At 53.8% G+C, this 24,906-nt stretch overlaps 1 protein-coding gene across 1 annotated transcript in view; it reads right to left on the reverse strand.

Moving 5' to 3' along the window:
- Positions 1 to 24,906, reverse strand: part of LOC140418170 (protein mono-ADP-ribosyltransferase PARP14-like) — a 314,190-nt gene that overhangs the window by 193,798 nt on the left and 95,486 nt on the right. Inside the window, exons 2-6 of the mRNA XM_072501594.1 lie at positions 18,077 to 18,310; positions 13,621 to 13,827; positions 10,366 to 10,435; positions 5,062 to 5,208; positions 3,694 to 3,753 (exon numbers count right to left, since the gene is read on the reverse strand). Of these exons, the coding sequence (XP_072357695.1) occupies positions 3,694 to 3,753; positions 5,062 to 5,208; positions 10,366 to 10,435; positions 13,621 to 13,827; positions 18,077 to 18,310 (718 nt within the window). The remainder of the gene's footprint in view (positions 1 to 3,693; positions 3,754 to 5,061; positions 5,209 to 10,365; positions 10,436 to 13,620; positions 13,828 to 18,076; positions 18,311 to 24,906) is intronic.

The following is a 24,906-nucleotide window of genomic DNA, read 5'->3' on the forward strand; positions in this document are numbered from 1 at the left end:
CACCCTCACACACCCTCACACCCTCACACACCCTCACACACCCTCACACCCTCACACACCCTCACACCCTCACACACCCTCACACACCCTCACACACCCTCACACACCCTCACACCCTCACACACCCTCACACCCTCACAAACACTCACACCCTCACACACCCTCACACCCTCACACCCTCACACACCCTTACACCCTCACACACCCTCACACCCTCACACCCTCACACACCCTCACCAACCCTCACACACCCTCACACCCTCACACACCCTCACACCCTCACACACCCTCACACCCTCACACACCCTCACACCCTCACACACCCTCACACCCTCACACCCTCACACCCTCACACACCCTCACACCCTCACACACCCTCACACACACTCACACCCTCACACCCTCACACCCTCACACACCCTCACACACCCTCACACACCCTCACACCCTCACACACCCTCACACACACCCTCACACACTCACACCCTCACACACCCTCACACCCTCACACCCTCACACCCTCACACACCCTCACACACCCTCACACACCCTCACACACCCTCACACCCCCTCACACACACCCTCACACCCTCACACACCCTCACACCCTCACACACCCTCACACACCCTCACACACTCACGCCCTCACACACCCTCACACACCCTCACACACCCTCACACCCCCTCACACACCCTCACACCCCGTCACACACCCTCACACACCCTCACACACCCTCACACCCTCACACCCTCACACACTCACACACTCACACACCCTCACACACTCACACCCTCACACACCCTCACACACCCACACACACCCTCACACACCCTCACACACCCTCACACCCTCACACACCCTCACACACCCTCACACCCTCACACCCTCACACACCCTCACACACCCTCACACACCCTCACACACCCTCACACACCCTCACACCCCCTCACACACCCTCACACACCCTCCCTCACACACCCTCACACCCTCACTCTCTCTCACACACACCCTCACACCCTCACACACCCTCACACCCTCACACACCCTCACACCCTCACACACCCTCACACCCTCACACATCCTCACACCCTCACACACCCTCACACCCCCTGACACACCCTCACACCCTCACACACCCTCACACCCCCTCACACACCCTCACACACCCTCACACACCCACACACACCCTCACACCCTCACACACCCTCACACCCTCACACACCCTCACACACCCTCACACACCCCCTCACACCCTCACACACCCTCACACCCCCTCACACACCCTCACACACCCTCACACCCTCACACACCCTCACACCCTCACACACCCTCACACCCTCACACACCCTCACACACCCTCACACCCTCACACACCCTCACACCCCCTCACACACCCTCACACACCCTCACACACCCTCACACACCCTCACACACCCTCACACCCTCACACCCCCTCACACACCCACACCCTCACACCCTCACACACCCTCACACCCTCACACACCCTCACACACCCTCACACCCTCACACACCCTCACACCCTCACACACCCTCACACACCCTCACACCCCCTCACACCCTCACACACCCTCACACACCCTCACACCCTCACACACACCCTCACACCCCCTCACACACCCTCTCACACCCTCACACACCCTAACACCCTCACACACCCTCAAACCCTCACACCCTCACACCCTCACACACCCTCACACACCCTCACACCCTCACACACCCTCACACACCCTCACACCCTCACACACCCTCACACCCTCACACACACTCACACCCTCACACACCCTCACACACCCTCACACCCTCACACACCCTCACACCCTCACACCCTCACACACCCTCACACCCTCACACCCTCACACCCTCACACACCCTCACACACACCCTCACACCCTCACACACCCTCACACCCTCACACCCTCACACACCCTCACACACCCTCACACCCTCACACACCCTCACACCCTCACACCCTCACACACCCTCACACCCTCACACACCCTCACACCCTCACACCCTCACACCCTCACACACCCTCACACCCTCACACACCCCTCACACCCCACCCCCTCACACACCCTCACACACCCTCTCACCCCACACCCTCACACACCCTCACACCCTCACACCACACCCTCACACCCCTCACCCTCACACCCTCACTCTCACTCACACACCCTCACCACACCCTCACACACCCTCACACCCTCACACACCCTCACACCCTCACACACCCTCACTCTCTCTCACACCCTCACACCCCCTCACACCCTCACACACCCTCACACCCTCACACACCCTCACACCCTCACACACCCTCACTCTCTCTCACACACCCTCACACCCTTACACCCTCACACACCCTCACACCCTCACACACCCTCACACCCTCACACACCCTCACACCCCCTCACACCCTCACACACCCTCACACACCCTCACACACCCTCACACACCCTCACACACCCTCACACACCCTCACACCCTCACACCCTCACACACCCTCACACCCTCACACACCCTCACACACCCTCACACCCTCACACACCCTCACACCCTCGCACCCTCACACACCCTCACTCTCTCTCACACCCTCACACACCCTCACACCCTCACACACCCTCACACACCCTCACTCTCTCTCACACCCTCACACACCCTCACACCCTCACACACACTCACACCCTCACACACACTCACACCCTCACACCCTCACACACACTCACACCCTCACACACCCTCTCACACCCTCACACCCTCACACACCCTCACACCCTCACACACCCTCACACCCTCACACACCCTCACACACACTCACACCCTCACACACCCTCACACACCCTCGCACCCTCACACACACCCTCACACACCCTCACACCCCCTCACACCCCCTCACACCCTCACACACCCTCACACACCCTCACACCCACACACCCTCACACACCCTCACACCCCCTCACACACCCTCACACCCTCACACCCCCTCACACCCTCACACACCCTCACACCCCCTCACACACCCTCACACACCCTCTCACACCCTCACACCCTCACACACCCTCACACCCTCACACACCCTCACACCCTCACACACCCTCACACACACTCGCACCCTCACACACCCTCACACCCCCTCACACCCCCTCACACCCTCACACACCCTCACACACCCTCACACCCACACACCCTCACACACCCTCACACCCCCTCACACACCCTCACACCCTCACACCCCCTCACACCCTCACACACCCTCACACCCCCTCACACCCACACACCCTCACACCCTCACACCCTCACACACCCTCACACCCTCACACACCCTCACACCCTCACACACCCTCACACACCCTCACACACCCTCACACACTCGCACACCCTCACACACCCTCACACACCCTCACTCACCCTCACTCACCCTCACACACCCTCACACACCCTCACACACCCTCACACCCTCGCACACCCACACACACCCTCACCCCCCCTCACAGCGTCACACCCTCACACCCCCTCACACCCTCACACACCCTCACACACCCTCACACCCTCACACACCCTCACACCCTCACACACCCTCGCACCCTCACCTCACACAGACCCTCACACAGCTCCCCCTGCCTCATGTTTGAACCGTAAATCTGTCCCATCCTTTGTACGGGAAGCTGAATTACCATCGCCAAGCTCTTTGTCAAAGGAATACTGGGCAGCTTTGCTGAGCGCAGAGGAAACACCTGCAGGAGAAACAGGGAAAGGATCAGAAAACCTCCAAGATGGAGCTAATTTACAGATTGCGCACAACATTCAGACAGACACTGGGGCGGCACAGCAAGCAGGAGAATTACTGCTCCTCGCATCGAACCATGTCCACAGCAGTGTAAATTAGTGTAGAGGGAGCTTTACTCTGTATGTGACTCCGTGCTGTAACTGTCCTGGGAGTGTTTGATGGGGAATAGTGTAGAGGGAGCTTTACTCTGTATGTGACTCCGTGCTGCACATGTCCTGGGAGTGTTTGATGGGGACAGTGTAGAGGGAGCTTTACTCTGTATCTAACCCCGTGCTGCACCTGTCCTTGGAGTGTTTGATGGTGACACTGTAGAGGGAGCTTTACTCTGTATCTAACCCCGTGCTGTACCTGTCCTGGGAGTGTTTGATGGGGACAGTGTAGAGGGAGCTTTACTCTGTATCTAACCCCGTGCTGTACCTGTCCTGGGAGTGTTTGACGGGGACAGTGTAGAGGGAGCTTTACTCTGTATCTAACCCAGTGCTGTACCTGTCCTTGGAGTGTTTGATGGGGACAGTGTAGAGGGAGCTTTACTCTGTATCTAACCCCGTGCTGTACCTGTCCTGGGAGTGTTTGATGGGGACAGTGTGGAGGGAGCTTTACTCTGTATCTAACCCCGTGCTGTACCTGTCCTGCGAGTGTTTGATGGTGACAGTGTGGAGGGAGCTTTACTCTGTATCTACCCCTGTGCTGTACCTGTCCTGGGAGTGTTTGATGGGGACAGTGTAGAGGGAGCTTTACTCTGTATCTGACCCCGTGCTGTACCTGTCCTGGGAGTGTTTGATGGGGACAGTGTAGAGGGAGCTTTACTCTGTATCTAACCCCGTGCTGTACCTGTCCTGGGAGTGTTTGATGGGGACAGTGTAGAGGGAGCTTTACTCTGTATCTAACCCCGTGCTGTACCTGTCCTGGGAGTGTTTGATGAGGACAGTGTAAAGGGAGCTTTACTCTGTATCTAACACCGTGCTGTACCTGTCCTGGGAGTGTTTGATGGGGACAGTGTAGAGGGAGCTTTACTCTGTATCTAACCCCGTGCTGTACCTGTCCTGGGAGTGTTTGATGGGGACAGTGTAGATGGAGCTTTACTCTGTATCTGACCCCGTGCTGTACCTGTCCTGGGAGTGTTTGATGGGGATAGTGTCGGGGGGCAGCCTCATCCTGCTCCTCAATCAAACGCTTGTCCCTCTGTTACCTGCAATTTGACAAAGTCCCTTTCACAGAAAGTGGCGAGATGGAAGGCGGTTAAAATCTCCTTTACCGAAGCTCGGAGGACAGCTGCTTGTCGAGTTGACGATGGCGTCGACTGCTTCCTTGGTGATATCCCCATTGGCGATCTGCAGGACGGCATTCCCGATATTGACCCTGGCTAATGTTCTGGAGAATGATGGTGAGTGATAAGGACTGCCTGGGGAGAGGAGAAATATGGGACATGTTACTGCCCCTCGTGACAGCCGCAGGATCGCGCCAAACTTGAAAAATACCATTCGGCCCATCCACCGGCCTCGCTGCTGGTTTGTCCCCTGCCTCATCCCACCTGCCCTCCTCAAAGCCTCCCACTTTAACCCTCTCGTCCCCTTCTTCACCCTCTCCTTGACTCGTTCCCCCATGATGCACTTCCACGCCATTCACTTCAACCACTCCCCGGGGGAATGGAGTCGCGCTTTACCCCTCTCTCCCGGGTTGGACACCAGTTCCCTAAAATTCCTCGATTGGGTGTCTTTCTCACTCTCTTGGAGTATGGCAGTCCGTGGCTGTTTTGTTGCTCTTGCCGTAGCTGCTTCCGTGATGTGCACTCTGACAAAGGAAGGTTCAGAAAAGTACAGCACAGGAACAGGCCCTTCGGCCCTCCAAGCCCGTGCCGACCATGCTGCCCGACTAAACTACAATCTTCTACACTTCCTGGGTCCGTATCCCTCTATTCCCATCCTATTCATGTATTTGTCAAGATGCCCCTTAAATGTCCCTATCGTCCCTGCTTCCACCACCTCCTCCGGTAGCGAGTTCCAGGCACCCACTACCCTCTGTGTAAAAAACGTGCCTCGTACATCTCCTCTAAACCTTGCCCCTCTCACCTTAAACCTATGCCCCCTAGAAATTGACCCCTCTACCCTGGGGAAAAGCCTCTGACTATCCACTCTGTCTGTGCCCCTCATAATTTTGTAGACCTCTATCAGGTCGCCCCTCAACCTCCTTCATTCCAGTGAGAACAAACCGAGTTTATTCAACCGCTCCTCATAGCTAATGCCCTCCATACCAGGCAACATTCTGGTAAATCTCTTCTGCACCCTCTCTAAAGCCTCCACATCCTTCTGGTAGTGTGGCGACCAGAATTGAACACTATACTCCAAGTGTGGCCTAACTAAGGTTCTATACAGCTGCAACATGACTTGCCAATTCTTATACTCAATGCCCCGGCCAATGAAGGCAAGCATGCCGTCTGCCTTCTTGACTACCTTCTCCACCTGTGTCGCCCCTTTCAGTGAATTGTGGATCTGTACACCTAGACCTCTCTGACTCAATATTCTTGAGGCACAAAAGAAAAGGTGGTGGCGTGGCACTGCTGGTTAAAGAGGAAATTAACGCAGTAGTGAGAAAGGATATTAGCTCTGACAATGTGGAATCTGTATGGGTGGAGTTGAGAAATACCAAAGGACAAAAAACATTAGTGGGTGTCATATATAGACCCTCAAACTGCGCTGGTGATGTTGGGAATGGCATTAAACAAGAAATTAGAGATGCATGTAATAAGGGAATATCGGTGATCATGGGCGATTTTAATCTTCACATTGATTGGACAAATCAAATTAGCTACAATTCCATAGAGGAGGAATTCCTGGAGTGTATACGGGATGGTTTTCTTGCCCAATATGTGGAGGAACCAACCAGAGAGCAGACCATCTTAGACTGGGTACTGTGTAATGAGAAGGGAATCATTGCCAATCTGGCTGTGCGAGACCCCTTGGGGAAGAGCGACCATAACATGATCAAATTTTTTATCAAGATGGATAGTGAAGTAGTTGATTCGGAGACTAGGGTGCTGAATCTTAATAAAGGGAACTTTGAGGATATGAGGCATGAGTTGGCCTTGATAGATTGGGGAGAGTTACTTAAAGGGATGACAGTGGATAGACAATGGCAAACATTCAAGGAGCGCATGGGGGGGAACTAGAGCAACTGGTCATTCCTGTCTGGCACTAAAGCAAAGGGGGTAAGGAGGCCAATCCATGGCTTACAAGGGAAATTAGGGATAACGCATAGGGATACAAGGAAGATGCATACAGATTGGCCAAGAAAAACAACAGGGGCAGGATTCTCCGATATCGGCGCGATGTCCGCCAACCGGCGCCAAAAACGGCGCGAATCAGTCCGGCATCGCTCCGCCCCAAAGGTGCGGAAGTCTCCGCATCTTGAGCGGCCGAGCCCTCGCTGATTTCCGCCCCGCCAGCTGCCGCGAAACTGACTTTGCCGGGCGCCGCATGCGCGGGAGCGTCAGCGGGCGCTCACGGCATCCCCGCGCATGCGCGGTGGAGGGGGTCTCTTCCGCCTCCGCCATGGTGGAGACCGTGGCGAAGGCGGAAGGAAAAGAGTACCCCCACGGCACAGGCCCACCTGGACCAGATCGCCCCCCGCGCGCCCCCCCCCCCCCCAGGACCCCGGAGCCCGCCCGCGCCGCCTTGTCCCGCCGTCCCAAAGGTGGTTCAATCCACGCCGGCTGCCGTGGGTTGGCAGCGGCGGGTCTTCGGAATCGCCGGGGGATTCCCGCCGACCGGCGCGGCGCGATTCCCGCCCCCACCGAATCTCCGGTGGCGGAGAATTCGCGACACGGCGGGGGCGGGATTCACGCCGGCCCCCGGCGATTCTCCGACCGGGTGGGGGGTCGGAGAATCGCGCCCCCTGTCTGAGGATTGGGGGCAGTTTAGAATTCAGCAAAGAAGGACAAAGGGATTGATTAAGAAGGGGAAAGTACAGTACGAAAGGAAGCTTGCAGGGAACATAACGACTGACACTAAGAGTTTCTACAGATATGTGAAGAGAAAGAGATTGGTAAAGAGAAATGTAGGCCCCCTACAGACAGAAACAGGGGACTGCATAATAAGGGACAAAGAAATGGCTGAGCAATTGAATACATACTTTGGTTCTGTCTTCACAAATGAGGACACAAATCAGATCCCAGAAATGTTGGCGAATGAAAGGTTTAGTGAGAGGGAAGAACTGAGGGAGATCAACATTAGTAGAGAAATGGTGCTGGGAAAACTGATGGGATTGAAGGCGGATAAATCCCCAGGGCCTGAGAATCTGCATCCCAGAGTGCTTAAGGAGGTGGCTTTAGCAATAGTGGACGCATTGGTGGTCATCTTCTGGGATTCTATAGACTCTGGAACTGTCCCTGCAGATTGGAGTCCCTGTCACTCCGATATTCAAAAAGGGAGGTAGAGAGAAAACAGGGAATTATAGACCAGTAAGCCTAACATCGGGAGTGGGAACATTCTTGAATCCATTATCACGGACTTTATAGCGGAACATTTAGAAAGCAGTGGCAGGATCAGTCAGAGTCAGCATGGATTTATGAAGGGAAAATCATGCTTGACAAACCTGTTGGAATTCTTTGAAGAGGTAACCAGTATAGTCGACAAGGGGGAGCCAGTCGATGTGGTATATTTGGACTTTCAGAAGGCGTTTGACAAAGTCCCGCATAAGAGATTATTCTGCAAAATTAAAGCGCATGGGATTGGGGAAAATGTGTTGAGGTGGATAGAAAACTGGTTGGCAGAGAGGAAACAAAGAGTAGGGATTAATGGGTCCTTTTCAAATTGGCAGGCAGTAACTAGTGGGGTACCACAGGGATCGGTGCTGGGACCCCAGCTATTCACAATATATATTAATGATTAGGATGAGGGAAGAAAATGTAACATCTCAAAGTTTGCAGAGGATACCAAATTAGGTGGGAGGGTGAATTGTGACGAGGATGCAGGGATCCTACAGCAAGATCTGGACAGGTTGGGCGAGTGGGCAAGTCAACGGCAGATGCAGTATAATTTGGATAGGTGTGAGGTGATTCATTTTGGAAGCAAAAGCAGGAAGGTAGATTACTACCTGAATGGTTGTAAATTGGGAGAGGGGAGTGTGCAGTGGGACCTGGGTGTCCTTGTACACCAGTCACTGACGGTAAGCATGCAGGTGCAGCAGGCCGTAAAGAAGGCTAATGGTATGTTGGCCTTCATTGCGAGAGGTTTCGAGTATGGAAGCAGGGATGTGTTGCTGCAATTGTACAGGACCTTGGTGGGGCCACACTTGGAGTATCGTGAGCAGTTTTGGTCTCCTTCTCTGAGGAAGGATGTTCTTGCTCTCGAGGGAGTGCAGCAAAGGTTTACCAGACTGATTCCTGGGTTGGCGGGACTGACGTACGAGGAGAGATTGACTCGGTTGGGATTGTTCTCGCTGGAGTTCAGAAGACTGAGGGGGGATCTGATAGAAACCTATAAAATTCTAACAGGACTGGACAGGGGAGATGCAGGGAAGATGTTACCAATGTTGGGTGTGTCCAGAACCGGGGGTCGCAGTCTGAGGATTCAGGGTAAACCATTTCGGACAGAGATAAGGAGACGTTTCTTCACACAAGGACTGTTGAGCCTGTGGAATTCATTACCACAGGAAGTAGTCGATGCTAAAACTTTGAAGTGCCCAGGCAATGACCATCTCCTACAAGAGCGGTTCGAACCATCGCCCCCTTGACGTTCGATGGCGTTACCGTCGCTGAATCCCCCACATCCTGGGGGTTACCACTGATCAGAAACTGAACTGGGCCCAGCCATATAAACACTGCGGCTCCCAGAGCAGGTCAGAGGCTGGGAATCCTGCGGAGAGCAACTCACCTCCTGACCCCCTCCCAAAGCCTGTCCACCATCTACAAGGACACAAGCCAGGAGTGCGATGGGAGACTCCCCACTTGCCTGGATGGGCGCGGCTCCCAACCACACTCGAGAAGCTCGACACCATCCGGGACAAAGCAGCCCCGCTCGATCGACACGCTGACCACCGACATTCACCCCCTCCTCCCCCCCGACGCAGCCGCGTGCACCGTCTACAAGACGCCCCGCGGGGACTCGCCGAGGCTCCTCCGACAGCACCTCCCAAACCCACGGCCGTTACCGTCTAGACGGACGAGGGGGTGCAGCAGACACACGGGGGACCCCCCACCACCTGGAGGGTCCCCTCCGAGTCACTCACCCTCCCGTGGGGGACTATATCGGCCGCTCCTTCACTGTGGCTGGGTCAGAATCCCGGTACGCCCTCCCTAACAGCACGGTGGGTGTACCTACACCATCACAGGGGTCGCAGCGGGTTCAAGATGGCGGCTCACCTGCCACCTTCGCGAGGCAGTTAGGGATGGGGAATAAGTCTGGGCCTACCCAGCATGGCCCACATCCCGTCAATAAATAATGAAATGTTGCAACATTCTAGGAATGCTCGCTGAGCCACGACCCAGTCCCACTTTAGTTGCGTCTTTGCTGTTGCGAAATCCTGGGAAAATATTGGGGAAATTGTCTATCCGGCCTCTCACCTGATCCCTCACCCGCGCTCCTGCCGCCTGATAGGCCGGCTTCCAATTCCTGCTGAATTCGTCGATAAATCTGTGGGGATAATGGAATGTCCAGTCAGTTAGGTTCACTTAGCATTCCTGGGTCAAGGGTCAGACATTGACCGTCGCTACCACTGGGCCGTGATGCACCAACGACTGCTTCTCTGGCAACGAAAGGTGAAACATGTGTCGTCGCAGTACTGAGCCCTCTAAAGTGCGTCGCTCCCTCAGTACTGACCCACTGACAGTGCGGCACTCCCTCAGTACTGACCCTCTGACAGTGCGGTGCTCCCTCAGTACTGAACCTCTGACAGTGCGGTGCTCCCTCAGTACTGACCCTCTGACAGTGCGGCACTCCCTCAGTACTGACCCTCTGACAGTGCGGCACTCCCTCAGTACTGACCCTCTGACAGTGCGGCACTCCCTCAGTACTGACCATCTGACAGTGCGGCACTCCCTCAGTACTGACCCTCCGACAGTGCAGCGCTCCCTCAGTACTGACCCTCTGACAGTGCGGTGCACCCTCAGTACTGACCCTCTGACAGTGCGGCACTCCCTCAGTACTGACCCTCTGACAGTGCGTTGCTCCCTCAGTACTGACCCTCTGACAGTGCGGCACTCCCTCAGTACTGATACTCTGACAGTGCAGAACTCCCTCAGTACTGACCCTCTGACAGTGCGGCGCTCCCTCAGTACTGACACTCTGACAGTGCAGCACTCCCTCAGTCCTGACCCTCTGACAGTGCAGCACTCCCTCAGTACTGACCCTCTGACAGTGCGGCACTCCCTCAGTACTGCCACTTTGACAGTGCAGAACTCCCTCAGTACTGACTCTCTGACAGTGCGACGCTCCCTCAGTGCTGACCCTCTGACAGTGCGGCACTCCCTCAGTACTGACCCTCTGACAGTGCGGCACTCCCTCAGCACTGACCCTCTGACAGTGCAGCACTCCCTCAGTACTGACACTCTGACAGTGCGGTGCTCCCTCAGTACTGACCCTCTGACAGTGCGGCACTCCCTCAGTACTGACCCTCCGACAGTGCAGCACTCCCTCAGTACTGACACTCTGACAGTGCAGTGCTCCCTCAGTACTGACCCTCTGACAGTGCGGCACTCCCTCAGTACTGACCCTCTGACAGGACAGAACTCCCTCAGTACTGACTCTCTAACAGTGCGGCACTCCCTCAGTACTGACCCTCTGACAGTGCAGAACTCCCTCAGTACTGACCCTCTGACAGTGCGACGCTCCCTCAGTACTCGCCCTCTGACAGTGCGGCACTCCCTCAGTACTGACCCTCTGACAGTGCGGCACTCCCTCGGCACTGACCCTCTGACAGTGCAGCACTCCCTCAGTACTGACACTCTGACAGTGCGGTGCTCCCTCAATACTGACCCTCTGACAGTGCGGCACTCCCTCAGTACTGACCCTCTGACAGTGCGGTGCTCCCTCAGAACTGACCCTCTGACAGTGCGGCACTCCCTCAGTACTGACCCTCTGACAGTGCAGCACTCCCTCAGTACTGACCCTCCGACAGTGCGGCACTCCCTCAGTACTGACACTCTGACAGTGCGGCACTCCCTCAGTACTGACCCTCTGACAGTGCAGCACTCCCTCAGTACTGACCCTCTGACAGTGTGGAGCTCCCTCAGTACTGACCCTCTGACAGTGCGGCGCTCGCTCAGTACTGACCCTCTGACAGTGCAGCGCTCCCGCAGTACTGACCCTCTGACAGTGCGGCACTCCCTCAATACTGACCCTCTGACAGTGCGGCACTCCCTCAGTACCGACCCTCTGACAGTGCGGCGCTCCCTCAGTACTGACCCTCTGACAGTGCGGAGCTCCCGCAGTACTGACCCTCTGACAGTGCAGAACTCCCTCAGTACTGACCCTCTGACAGTGCGGCACTCCCTCAGTACTGACCCTCTGACAGTGCGGCACTCCCTCAGTACTGACCCCCTGACAGTGCGGCGCTCCCTCAGTACTGACCCTCTGACAGTGCGGCACTCCCTCAGTACTGACCCTCTGACAGTGCGGCACTCCCTCAGTACTGACCCTCTGACAGTGCGGCACTCCCTCAGTACTGACCCCCTGATAGTGCGGCGCTCCCTCAGTACTGACTCTCTGACAGTGCAGCACTCCCTCAGTGCTGACCCCCTGACAGTGCGGCGCTCCCTCAGTACTGACCCCCTGACAGTGCGGCAGTCCCTCAGTACTGACCCTCTGACAGTGCGGCACTCCCTCAGTACTGACCCTCTGACAGTGCAGCACTCCCTCAGTACTGACCCTCTGACAGTGCAGCACTCCCTCAGTACTGACTCTCTGACAGTGCGGCACTCCCTCAGTACCGACCCTCTGACAGTGCGGCGCTCCCTCAGTACTGACCCTCTGACAGTGCAGAACTACCTCAGTACTGACCCTCTGACAGTGCGGCACTCCCTCAGTACTGAACCTCTGACAGTGCGGCACTCCCTCAGTACTGACCCCCTGACAGTGCGGCGCTCCCTCAGTACTGACCCTCTGACAGTGCGGCACTCCCACAGTACTGACCCTCTGACAGTGCGGCACTCCCTCAGTACTGACCCTCTGACAGTGCGGCACTCCCTCAGTACTGACCCCCTGATAGTGCGGCACTCCCTCAGTACTGACCCTCTGACAGTGGGGCAGTCCCTCAGTACTGACCCCCTGACAGTGCGGCGCTCCCTCAGTACTGACTCTCTGACAGTGCAGCACTCCCTCAGTACTGACCCTGTGACAGTGCAGCACTCCCTCAGTACTGACCCTCCGACAGTGCGGCACTCCCTCAGTACTGACCCTCCGACAGTGCGGCACTCCCTCAGTACTGACCCTCTGACAGTGCGGCACTCCCTCAGTACTGACCCTCTGACAGTGCGGCACTCCCTCAGTACTGACCCTCTGACAGTGCGGCGCTCCCTCAGTACTGACCCTCTGACAGTGCGGCGCTCCCTCAGTACTGACACTCTGACAGTGCGGCGCTCCCTCAGTACTGGCCCTCTGACAGTGCAGCACTGCCTCAGTACTGACACTCTGACAGTGCGGCGCTCCCTCAGTACTGACCCTTTGACAGTGCAGCACTCCCTCAGTACTGACCCTCTGACAGTGCAGCACTCCCTCAGTACTGACCCTCTGACAGTGCGGCGCTCCTTCAGTACTGACCCTCTGACAGCGCGGCACTCCCTCAGTCCCGACCCTCTGACAGTGAAACTCTCTCTCATTACCTTGCCGCTGGACGTATCGCGTTGAGGGATAGCAATCTGTATTCTCTTTATCGAGGACGGTTGGTTGTTCTCCTTGAACCTCTGGATTTCGCTCAAGAGGGCTCTCGCCGTCTCCTCCTTGGGATCGCCGAAGGCGGGGAAGGTAATGGAGGAGCATGACGCCTTGGCGCACTGCTCGAAGCAGGCCCTGATCTTGTGGGGCAATGTCTGGCAAAGTTCGGGTCCGTTTCGGCGGTGAGGGAGGCGGAAGGGGGAGGGGGAGGAAACAGAAACGTTGGCCAATGAGAAATGAAAGATCCGACGGTTACCATGGATCAGACCGTCGAAACATCGGAGATGAATTTGACCACTCGGCCCATCGGGTCTGCTCCGCCAATCAACGAGATGGCGACTGATCTGATGTGACAATCCGTCAACTCCATTTTCCCCGCCTTCTCCCCATAACCCTCGGCCCCCTCACTGACTGAACATCTGTCTCTCGGCCTTGAACATACTTGACGACCCGGCCTCTGCAGCTCTCCGCGGGAATGAATCCCACTCCCCTCTGAGGGAGGAAATTCCTCCTCCTCTCTGTCTGACCCCTCACTCTGAGATTGCGCCCCCTGGGCCTAGGCTCTCCCACGCGGGGAAACATCCTGTCTGCATCGACCCTGTCAAACGCCCTGGGAATCCGAGATGTCTCAATCAGGTCCCCTCTCGTTCTCCTAAAGTCCACTGAGTAACAGGCCCGACCTACTCAATCACTCGTCAATAGAAAATCCCCCCCCTACCCGGGGTCAACCTTCTCTGGATGGCCTCCATCGCCAGGATATCTTTCCTTAGATAAGGGGACCAGAACTATTCACGGTGTTCCAGGTGTGGTCTTACTAGTGCCTTGTGTAGTTTTAACAGGACTTCCCTATTCTTATATTTCATTCCCCCTGCAATTAAGGCCCACGTTCCGCTCCCCTTCCCGATGACCTACTGATCTTGCACGCTGCCTTTTTGTGATGTATACACGAGGACCCCCAGGTCCCTCTGTGCCGTGACTTTCTGCATCCTGTCTCCATTTAAATAATACTCAGCTTCTTTATTCTCCCTCCCAAAGTGACTAACTTCACATAATGGGTAGCACAGTGGTTAGCACAGTTGCTGCACGGCTCCAGGGTCCCAGGTTCGATTCCCGGGTTCTCCCCTTGTGCGCGTGGGTTTCCTCCGGGTGCTCCGGTTTCCTCCCACAGTCCAAAGATGTGCAGGTTAGGTGCATTGGCCATGATAAATTAGCCTTAGTGTCCAAAATTGCCCTTAGTGTTGGGTGGGGTTACTGGGTTATGGGGATAGGGGGGAGGTGTCGACCTTGGGTAGGGTGCTCTTTCCAAGAGCCGGTGCAGACTCGATGGGCCGAATGGCCTCCTTCTGCACTGTAAATTCTATTTTCTTACATTATAATAACAACAATCTTATAACAATAATCTTTATTGTCACAAGTAGGCTTGCATTAACGCTGCAATGGGGTTACTGTGAAAAGCCCCTAGTCACCGCACTCCGGCGCCTGTTCGGGTACACGGAGGGAGGATTCGGAATGTCCAATTCACCTGACAAGCACGTCTTTCGGGACTTGTGGTAGGAAACCGGAGCACCCGGAGGAAACCCGCGCACACACGGGGAGGACGTGCAGACTCCGCACAGACAGTGACCCCAAGCCGGGAATCGAACCTGGGTACTGTGAAACCACAGTGCTAACCACTGTGCTAACCTGCCGCCCGCTCTATTCCATCGACCAAGTTTTTTGCCCACGAGCCTAACCTGTCCACATCCCTCTGTAGAGGGGTGCAGGCACGGAGGGAAGGTTAATACTGCTGCCTCGCAGCTCCCGGGTCCCAGGTTTGATTCCCCGCTGGGTCACTGACTTGCGCGGAACATCGAACATTACAGCGCAGTGCAGGCCCTTCGGCCCTCGATGTTGCGCCGACCTGTGAAACCACTCTAAAGCCCATCTACACTATTCCCTTATCGTCCATATGTCTATCCAATGACCATTTAAATGCCCTTAGTGTTGGCGAGTCCACTACTGTTGCAGGCAGGGCATTCCACTCCCTTACTACTCTCTGAGTAAAGAACCTACCTCTGACATCTGTCCTATATCTATCTCCCCTCAATTTAAAGCTATGTCCCCTCGTGCTAGACATCACTATCCGAGGAAAAAGGCTCTCACTGTCCACCCTATCCAATCCTCTGATCATCTTGTCTGCCTCAATTAAGTCACCTCTTAACCTTCTTCTCTCTGACGAAAACAGCCTCAAGTCCCTCAGCCTTTCCTCATAAGATCCATACCAGGCAACATTCTGGTAAATCTCCTCTGCACCCTTTCCAATGCTTCCACATCCTTCCTATAATGCGGCGACCAGAATTGCACGCAATACTCCAAATGCGGCCGCACCAGAGTTCTGTACAGCTGCAACATGATCTCATGGCCCTGAAACTCAATCCCTCTACCAATAAAAGCTAACACACCGTACGCCTTCTTAACAACCCTCTCAACCTGGGTGGCAACTTTCAGGGATCTATGTACATGGACACCGAGATCTCTCTGCTCATCCACACTGCCAAGAATCTTACCATTAGCCCAGTACTCTGTCTTCCTTTTATTCCTTCCAAAATGAATCACCTCACACTTTTCTGCACATCCTCCCCGTGTGTGCGAGGGTTTCCTCCGGGTGCTCCGGTTTCCTCCCACACGTCCAAAGATGTGCAGGTTAGGTGGATTGGCCATAGTAAATGCGCGGGTTCCGGGGATAGGGTGGGAGAGTGGGCCTAGGTGGGGTGCCCGATGCAGGGTAGGTACAGACTCAATGGGCCGAATGGCTTTCTTTTGCCCTGTAGAGATTCCATGAACAATAAACATCTGCTTCCGCCCGACAGGTTCAACAAAGGAGAACCACTAGACGGGATTGGTTCAGATTTCCAGAAGGCCTTTGACAAGGTGCCGCATAGGAGACTGTTCAGTAAGTTAAGAGCCCATGGTGTTCAGGGTAAGATCCTGGCATGGATAGAGGATTGACTGACTGGCAGAAGGCAGAGAGTGGGCATACAGGGGTCTTTTTCAGGATGGCAGCCGGTGACTAGTGGTGTGCCTCAGGGGGCTGTGCTGGGACCACAACTTTCCACAATGTACATTAATGATCTGGAGGAAGGAACTGAAGGCACTGTTGCTAAGTTTGCAGATGATACAAAGATCTGTAGAGGGACAGGTAGTATTGAGGAAGCAGGCGGGCTGCAGAAGGATTTGGACAGGCTAGGAGAGTGGGTAAAGAAGTGGCAGATGAAATACAATGTGGATAAGTGTGAGGTTGTGCACTTTGGAAGGAGGAATTTAGACATAGACTATTTTCTAAATGGGGAGATGCTTCGGAAATCAGAAGCGCAAAGGGACTTGGGAGTCCTTGTTCACGATTCTCTGAAGGTTAACGTGCAGGGTCAGTCGGCAGTTAGCAAGGCAAATGCAATGTTTTGTTTATAAATTTCGAGTACCCAATTCATTTTTACCAATTAAGGGGCAATTTAGCGTGGCCAATCCACCTCCCCTGCACATCTTTGGATTGTGGGGGCGAAACCCACGCAGACACGGGGAGAATGTGCAAACTCCACAGGGACAGTGACCCAGAGCCGGGATCAAACCTGGGACCTCGGCGCCGTGAGGCATCACGGATAACCCACTGCGCCACCCTGCTGCCCTGGAAAATGCAATGTTAGCATTCACGTCGAGAGGGCGAGAATACAAGACCAGGGATGTACTTCTGAGGCTGTACAAGGCTCTGGTCAGACCCCATCTGGAGTATTGTGAGCAGTTTTGGGCCCAGTATCTAAGGTAGGATGTGCTGGCCTTGGAAAGGGTCCAGAGGAGGTTCACAAGAATGATCCCTGGAATGAAGAGCTTGTCGTCTGAGGAACGGTTGAGGACTCTGGGTCTGGACTCGTTGGAGGATGAGGGGGGGGGATCTTATTGAAACTTACAGGATACTGCGAGGCCTGGATAGAGTGGACGTGGAGAGGATGTTTCCACTTGTAGGAACAATTAGAAGCAGAGGACACCATCTCAGACTAAAGGGACGATCCTTTAAAACAGAGATGAGGAGGAATTTCTTCAGCCAGAGGGCGGTGAATATGTGGAGCTCTTTGCCGCAGAAGTCTGTGGAGGCCAAATCACTGAGTATCTCTAAGACAGAGATAGATCGGTTCTTGATCAATAAGGGGATCAGGGGTTATGGGGAGAAGGCAGGAGAATGGGGGTGAGAAAATATCAGCCATGATTGAATGAGGGAGCAGACTCGATGGGCCGAGTGGCCTAATTCTGCTCCTATGTTTTATGGTCTTATGATTCCCTATTCCATCCATCAAACGGTGACAGTGAATGCCTATCTGGAAGGCTGCAAGAACGACCCACAAAACTTATATTGGTCATAAAGAATCCAGTTACCTGTTGGGGTTGGCTTTGGAATCGAGATGATGTTTCTGGATGAACAAAGTAAATGTACTTGCAATTCAATCTGGAATCAGTTGATACATCGAGTTCTCTGACCATCCCTCCAAGTACAGTGATGGCTTTCCGCACTGAGGACATCAGGGTTGGAAAGGTAGCAAAAATCGCTTTGGAAACGGCAGTCGAAGAAGGATTCATGTTCCGGGAAATTGGAACGACCAGAACATCCGACTGTGAGTGAATGGCACAGAGGAACATCGTGAGCTGCTTTGGGATCAATCAATCACAGAATAATACAGGAGGAGATCCATTCAGCCCATTGCGCCCCCTGCCAGCTCTTTGAAAGCAACTTCCCAATTGGCCTCACTATCGATGAAGGTTTGATATATATTGTCCTTTAAGAAATGGGTGTTTATAAATGGGTGTGTATATAAATATCTGTAGTGAGGGTACCTTTAAGAAATGGGTGTTTACTACTGCAGTGATGTCAGCGAGTGGGTGGAGCTGGGCTGCCTGCCAGCTTTTCACTTTCGTTTTAGGCAGTTTGCTGCAGGGTGTGTATTAGTTCCGTTTTCAGTGTTGGAGCTGAAGCCAGACAGAGCAGGTGTACTGCTGATCTCTCTGCCATGAAAAGGCTATCTCTTGATCATTTGGTGAATTCAGAATTATAAATGTTCTCAGTCGTGAATGTAAACCTGATGTGCTTCTGGTAAAAGGTGCTTCTTCTGTCTTCTGGATGTTGTTTGGGAAGTTATTAAGCATTACTTAGTGTTGTATTCTTTGGGGGTTGTATTTGAATTAATGGGTGCTCAGATGTTCACTCTCTGTTTTAAAAAGGTTAACTTGAGTTCATAGAATAAACATTGTTTTGTCTTAAAAATACTTTTCCACTAGCGGGGGGAATTACTGGGTTGCTGCTGCTGGGGAGAGGGGGGAGCTGGTATGGGAGGGGATGGGCGGGGGGGGCACCGCCTGGGGGAGATACAGCTGCGTGGGAACCGGGTGAGGAGCTGGAAAAAGGGGATGGCTAATCGACAAGGGGGTCGGGGGTCGGAAGCCCCCCAACTCGGCTGATCACGTGGAACGTGAGAGGGCTGAACGGGCCGATAAAGAGGGCACGGGTACTCGCACACCTTAAGAAACTTAAGGCAGATGTGGTTATGTTACAGGAAACGCACCTGAAACTGATAGACCAGGTTAGGCTACGCAAAGGATGGGTGGGGCAGGTGTTCCATTCGGGGCTAGATGCGAAAAACAGGGGGGTGGCTATATTAGTGGGGAAGCGGGTAATGTTCGAGGCAAAGACTACAGTGGCGGATAGCGGGGGCAGATACGTGATGGTGAGTGGCAAACTACAGGGGGAGACGGTGGTTTTGGTAAACGTATATGCCCCGAACTGGGATGATGCCAATTTTATGAGGCGGATGCTAGGACGCATTCCGGACCTAGAGATGGGAAAGCTGATAATGGGGGGAGATTTTAATACGGTGTTGGAACCAGGGCTGGATAGGTCGAAGTCCAGGACTGGAAGGAGGCCGGCAGCAGCCAAGGCACTTAAAGATTTTATGGAGCAGATGGGAGGTGTAGACCCGTGGAGATTTAGCAGACCTAGGAGTAAGGAGTTCTCGTTTTTCTCCTATGTCCATAAAGTCTACTCGCGAATAGACTTTTTTGTGCTGGGAAGGGCGTTGATCCCGAAGGTGAGGGGAACGGAGTATACGGCTATAGCCATTTCGGATCACGCTCCACACTGGGTAGACTTGGAGATAGGGGAGGAAACAGGAGGGCGCCCACCCTGGAGAATGGACATGGGACTAATGGCAGATGAGGGGGTGTGTCTAAGGGTGATGGGGTGCATTGAAAAGTACTTGGAACTCAATGATAATGGGGAGGTCCAGGTGGGAGTGGTCTGGGAGGCGCTGAAGGCGGTGGTTAGAGGGGAGCTGATATCAATAAGGGCACATAAAGGGAAGCAGGAGAGTAAGGAACGGGAGCGGTTGCTGCAAGAACTTTTGAGGGTGGACAGACAATATGCGGAAGCACCGGAGGAGGGACTGTGCAGGGAAAGGCAAAGGCTACATGTAGAATTTGACTTGCTGACTACGGGCACTGCAGAGGCACAATGGAGGAAGGCACAGGGTGTACAGTACGAATATGGGGAGAAGGCGAGCAGGTTGCTGGCACACCAATTGAGGGAAAGGGGAGCAGCGAGGGAAATAGGGGGAGTGAGGGATGAGGAAGGAGAGATGGAGCGGGGAGCGGAGAGAGAGAATGGAGTGTTCAAGACATTTTATAAAAAATTATATGAAGCTCAACCCCCGGATGGGAGGGAGAGAATGATGGGCTTTTTGGATCGGCTGGAATTTCCCAAGGTGGAAGAGCAGGAAAGGGTGGGACTGGGAGCACAGATCGAGGTAGAAGAAGTGGTGAAAGGAATTAGGAGCATGCAGGTGGGAAAGGCCCCGGGACCGGATGGATTCCCAGTCGAATTCTATAGAAAATATGTGGACTTGCTCGCCCCGGTACTGATGAGGACCTTTAATGAGGCAAAGGAAAGGGGACAACTGCCCCCGACTATGTCTGAAGCAACGATATCGCTTCTCTTAAAGAAGGAAAAGGACCCGCTACAATGCGGGTCCTATAGACCTATTTCCCTCCTAAATGTAGATGCCAAGATCCTGGCCAAGGTAATGGCAATGAGAATAGAGGAATGTGTCCCGGGGGTGGTCCACGAGGACCAAACTGGGTTTGTGAAGGGGAGACAGCTGAACACGAATATACGGAGGCTGTTAGGGGTAATGATGATGCCCCCACCAGAGGGGGAAACGGAGATAGTAGTGGCGATGGATGCCGAGAAAGCATTTGATAGAGTGGAGTGGGATTATTTGTGGGAGGTGTTGAGGAGATTTGGTTTTGGAGAGGGGTATGTTAGATGGGTGCAGCTGTTGTATAGGGCCCCGATGGCGAGCGTGGTCACGAATGGACGGGGATCTGCATATTTTCGGCTCCATAGAGGGACAAGGCAGGGATGCCCTCTGTCCCCATTATTGTTTGCACTGGCGATTGAGCCCCTGGCGATAGCGTTGAGGTTTTCCAAGAAGTGGAGGGGAGTACTTAGAGGAGGAGAAGAACACCGGGTATCTTTGGATGCGGACGATTTGTTGCTATATGTGGCAGACCCGGCGGAGGGGATGCCAGAAATAATGCGGATACTTGGGGAGTTTGGGGATTTTTCAGGGTATAAATTGAACATGGGGAAAAGTGAGTTGTTTGTGGTGCATCCAGGGGAGCAGAGTAGAGAAATAGAGGACCTACCGTTGAGGAAGGTAACAAGGGACTTTCGTTACCTGGGGATCCAGATAGCCAAGAATTGGGGCACATTGCATAGGTTAAATTTAACGTGGTTGGTGGAACAAATGGAGGAGGATTTCAAGAGATGGGATATGGTATCCCTGTCACTGGCAGGGAGGGTGCAGGCGGTTAAGATGGTGGTCCTCCCGAGATTCCTCTTTGTGTTTCAGTGCCTCCTGGTGGTGATCACGAAGGCTTTTTTTAAAAGGATTGAAAAGAGCATCATGGGTTTTGTGTGGGCCGGGAAGACCCCGAGAGTGAGTTAGGGATTCTTACAGCGTAGCAGGGATAGGGGGGGGCTGGCACTACCGAGCCTAAGTGAGTATTATTGGGCCGCTAATATTTCAATGGTGAGTAAGTGGATGGGAGAGGAGGAGGGAGCGGCGTGGAAGAGATTAGAGAGGGCGTCCTGTAGGGGGACTAGCCTACAAGCTATGGTGACAGCCCCATTGCCGTTCTCACCGAGGAACTACACCACAAGCCCGGTGGTGGTGGCTACACTGAAGATTTAGGGACAGTGGAGACGGCATAGGGGAAAGACTGGAGCCTTGGGGGGGTCCCCGATAAGAAACAACCATAGGTTTGCCCCGGGGGGAATGGATGGGGGATATGGAATGTGGCAAAGAGCAGGAATAACGCAACTGAAGGATCTGTTTGTGGATGGGAAGTTCGCGAGTCTGGGAGCGCTGACCGAGAAATATGGGTTGCCCCAAGGGAATGCATTCAGGTATATGCAACTGAGGGCTTTTGCGAGGCAACAGGTGAGGGAATTCCCGCAGCTCCCGACACAAGAGGTGCAGGACAGAGTGATCTCAAAGACATGGGTGGGGGGTGGTAAGGTGTCAGATATATATAGGGAAATGAGGGACGAAGGGGAGACTATGGTAGATGAACTAAAAGGAAAACTTAGGGGCAGCACGGTAGCCTTGTGGATAGCACAATTGCTTCACAGCTCCAGGGTCCCAGGTTCGATTCCGGCTTGGGTCACTGTCTGTGCGGAGTCTGCACATCCTCCCCGTGTGTGCGTGGGTTTCCTCCGGGTGCTCCAGTTTCCTCCCACAGTCCAAAGATGTGCAGGTTAGGTGGATTGGCCATGATAAATTGCCCTTAGTGCCCAAAATTGCCCTTAGTGTTGGGTGGGGTTACTGGGTTATGGGGATAGGGTGGAGGTGTTGACCTTGTGTAGGGTGCTCTTTCCAAGAGCCGGTGCAGACTCGATGGGCTGAATGGCCTCCTTCTGCACTGTAAATTCTATGTAAATATGAAATGGGAAGAAGAGCTGGGGGAGGAGATCGATGAGGGGCTGTGGGCAGATGCCCTAAGCAGGGTAAACTCGTCGTCCTCGTGTGCCAGGCTAAGCCTGATTCAGTTTAAGGTATTACACAGGGCGCATATGACTGGAGCACGGCTCAGTAAATTTTTTGGGGTGGAGGATAGGTGTGCGAGGTGCTCGAGAAGCCCAGCGAATCATACCCATATGTTTTGGTCATGCCCGGCACTACAGGGGTTTTGGATGGGGGTGACAAAGGTGCTTTCAAAAGTAGTGGGGGTCCGGGTCGAACCAAGCTGGGGGTTGGCTATATTTGGGGTTGCACAAGAGCCGGGAGTGCAGGAGGCGAGAGAGGCCGATGTTTTGGCCTTTGCGTCCCTAGTAGCCCGGCGCAGGATATTGCTAATGTGGAAAGAAGCCAAGCCCCCGGGGGTGGAGACCTGGATAAATGACATGGCGGGGTTTATAAAGCTAGAGCGGATTAAGTTCGTCCTAAGGGGGTCGGCTCAAGGGTTCACCAGGCGGTGGCAACCGTTCGTCGAATACCTCGCAGAAAGATAGATGGAATGGAAAAAAGAAGGCAGCAGCAGCAGCCCAGGATCGGGGGGGGGGGAGGGGGGGGGGGGTGGGGGGGGGGAGGAGAATGGGGGAGGAGGAACCAGAAGGACTCTCAGGGTTGTTAATATATACTGTATAATATGTATAGGTCGTTGCGACAGATAATTATATATTGGACTGTTAAATTATATTTTTGGAGAGTGTTACTTGTGATAAGGCAGTTGCCAATTAGGGTTAGTTTTCATTTTTGTTATTTATTATTTATTCATTTTTTTGTTTATAAAATAGGTCATTGTTATTTGTGTTGTTATAATATTGTGTAAAGGATGCACAATGTACTGTGTTGGTTGACCAAAAATTTTCAATAAAATATTTTTTAAAAAAATACTTGTCCATTTCTGCTGTCCCACACCTGTAGAGTGGGCCGTGTGCTCCCCGTACCACAATCTAGTAAACGTTGTGGGTCAGTGAACTCCATGGTACACTTTGGGGTTCTCTAAACCCTGGCCCATAATAATATTTTGCATTTGTTCCAGCGATGTTTATAAAAGCTTCAAGTTCAGTATATATACATATATATCTATATATATATACATATATATATATATATATATTGCAGTGATATTATTAAATAGTCTGGGTTAAGATATCCAGACATTGTGGCTGCAATTAAGGTGCAATTAAGGTGTCGTAAAAGTGAGATCATCACCAATTGCAACCATGCGTTCTGTTTACAAAGAGGGGCCGAACAGGACTGTGTTATGATTGCTGGAGATTTCTTGGAGGAATAGATCAATTGAGACCCTGAGCGCGAGATTCGCCGTATCGCCTCACCCGTTTTCGGGTGCGGGGCACCCCCGCCGGCGGCGAGATCCTCCCTCCCGGCAGGCGGCCAATGGGGGGGATGGGAGGTTCCCCATTGTGGGCACCCCCAAGCCGTCGGGAAATCCCTGGGGCGTGAGTGCACCTGCCGGTGAAACGGAGCATCCAGCGCTGTGTTTAGACATCGGTGAGCAGGTCATGGGCTCCGATGGGGCATAATGATGTAATTAATGGGGAGCAGCCAGGTCTGTAGCACGCAGTTGAGCTTTTAGTCTGTCCAAGTCAACAGGGCTGGCAGCTGGTGTCTGAAAGGTTTTTTTTCTCTCTCTCTCTCTCTGAGTGGGACAGTGTCAGTCTCTCTCTCTCTCTCTCTGAGTGGGTCAGTGTCAGTCTCTCTCTCTCTCTCTCTCTCTCTCTCTCTCTGTGGGTCAGTGCCAGTCTCTCTCTGAGTGGGTCAGTGTCAGTCTCTCTCCCTCTCTCTCTCTCTGAGTGGGACAGTGTCAGTCTCTCTCTCTCTCTCTCTCTCTGAGTGGGACAGTGTCAGTCTCTCTCTCTCTCTCTCTCTCTGTGGGTCAGTGCCAGTCTCTCTCTGAGTGGGACAGTGTCAGTCTCTCTCTCTCACTCGCTCTCTGAGTGGGACAGTGTCAGTCTCTCTCTCTCTCTCTGAGTGGGACAGTGTCAGTCTCTCTCTCTCTCTCTCTCTCTCTGAGTGGGTCAGTGTCAGTCTCTCTCTCTCTCTCTCTGAGTGGGACAGTGTCAGTCTCTCTCTCTCTCTCTCTGAGTGGGACAGTGTCAGTCTCTCTCTCTCTCTCTCTGAGTGGGACAG

Source organism: Scyliorhinus torazame, chromosome 5 (genome assembly GCF_047496885.1).
Source record: "Scyliorhinus torazame isolate Kashiwa2021f chromosome 5, sScyTor2.1, whole genome shotgun sequence".
NCBI classification, from domain to species: domain Eukaryota; kingdom Metazoa; phylum Chordata; class Chondrichthyes; order Carcharhiniformes; family Scyliorhinidae; genus Scyliorhinus; species Scyliorhinus torazame.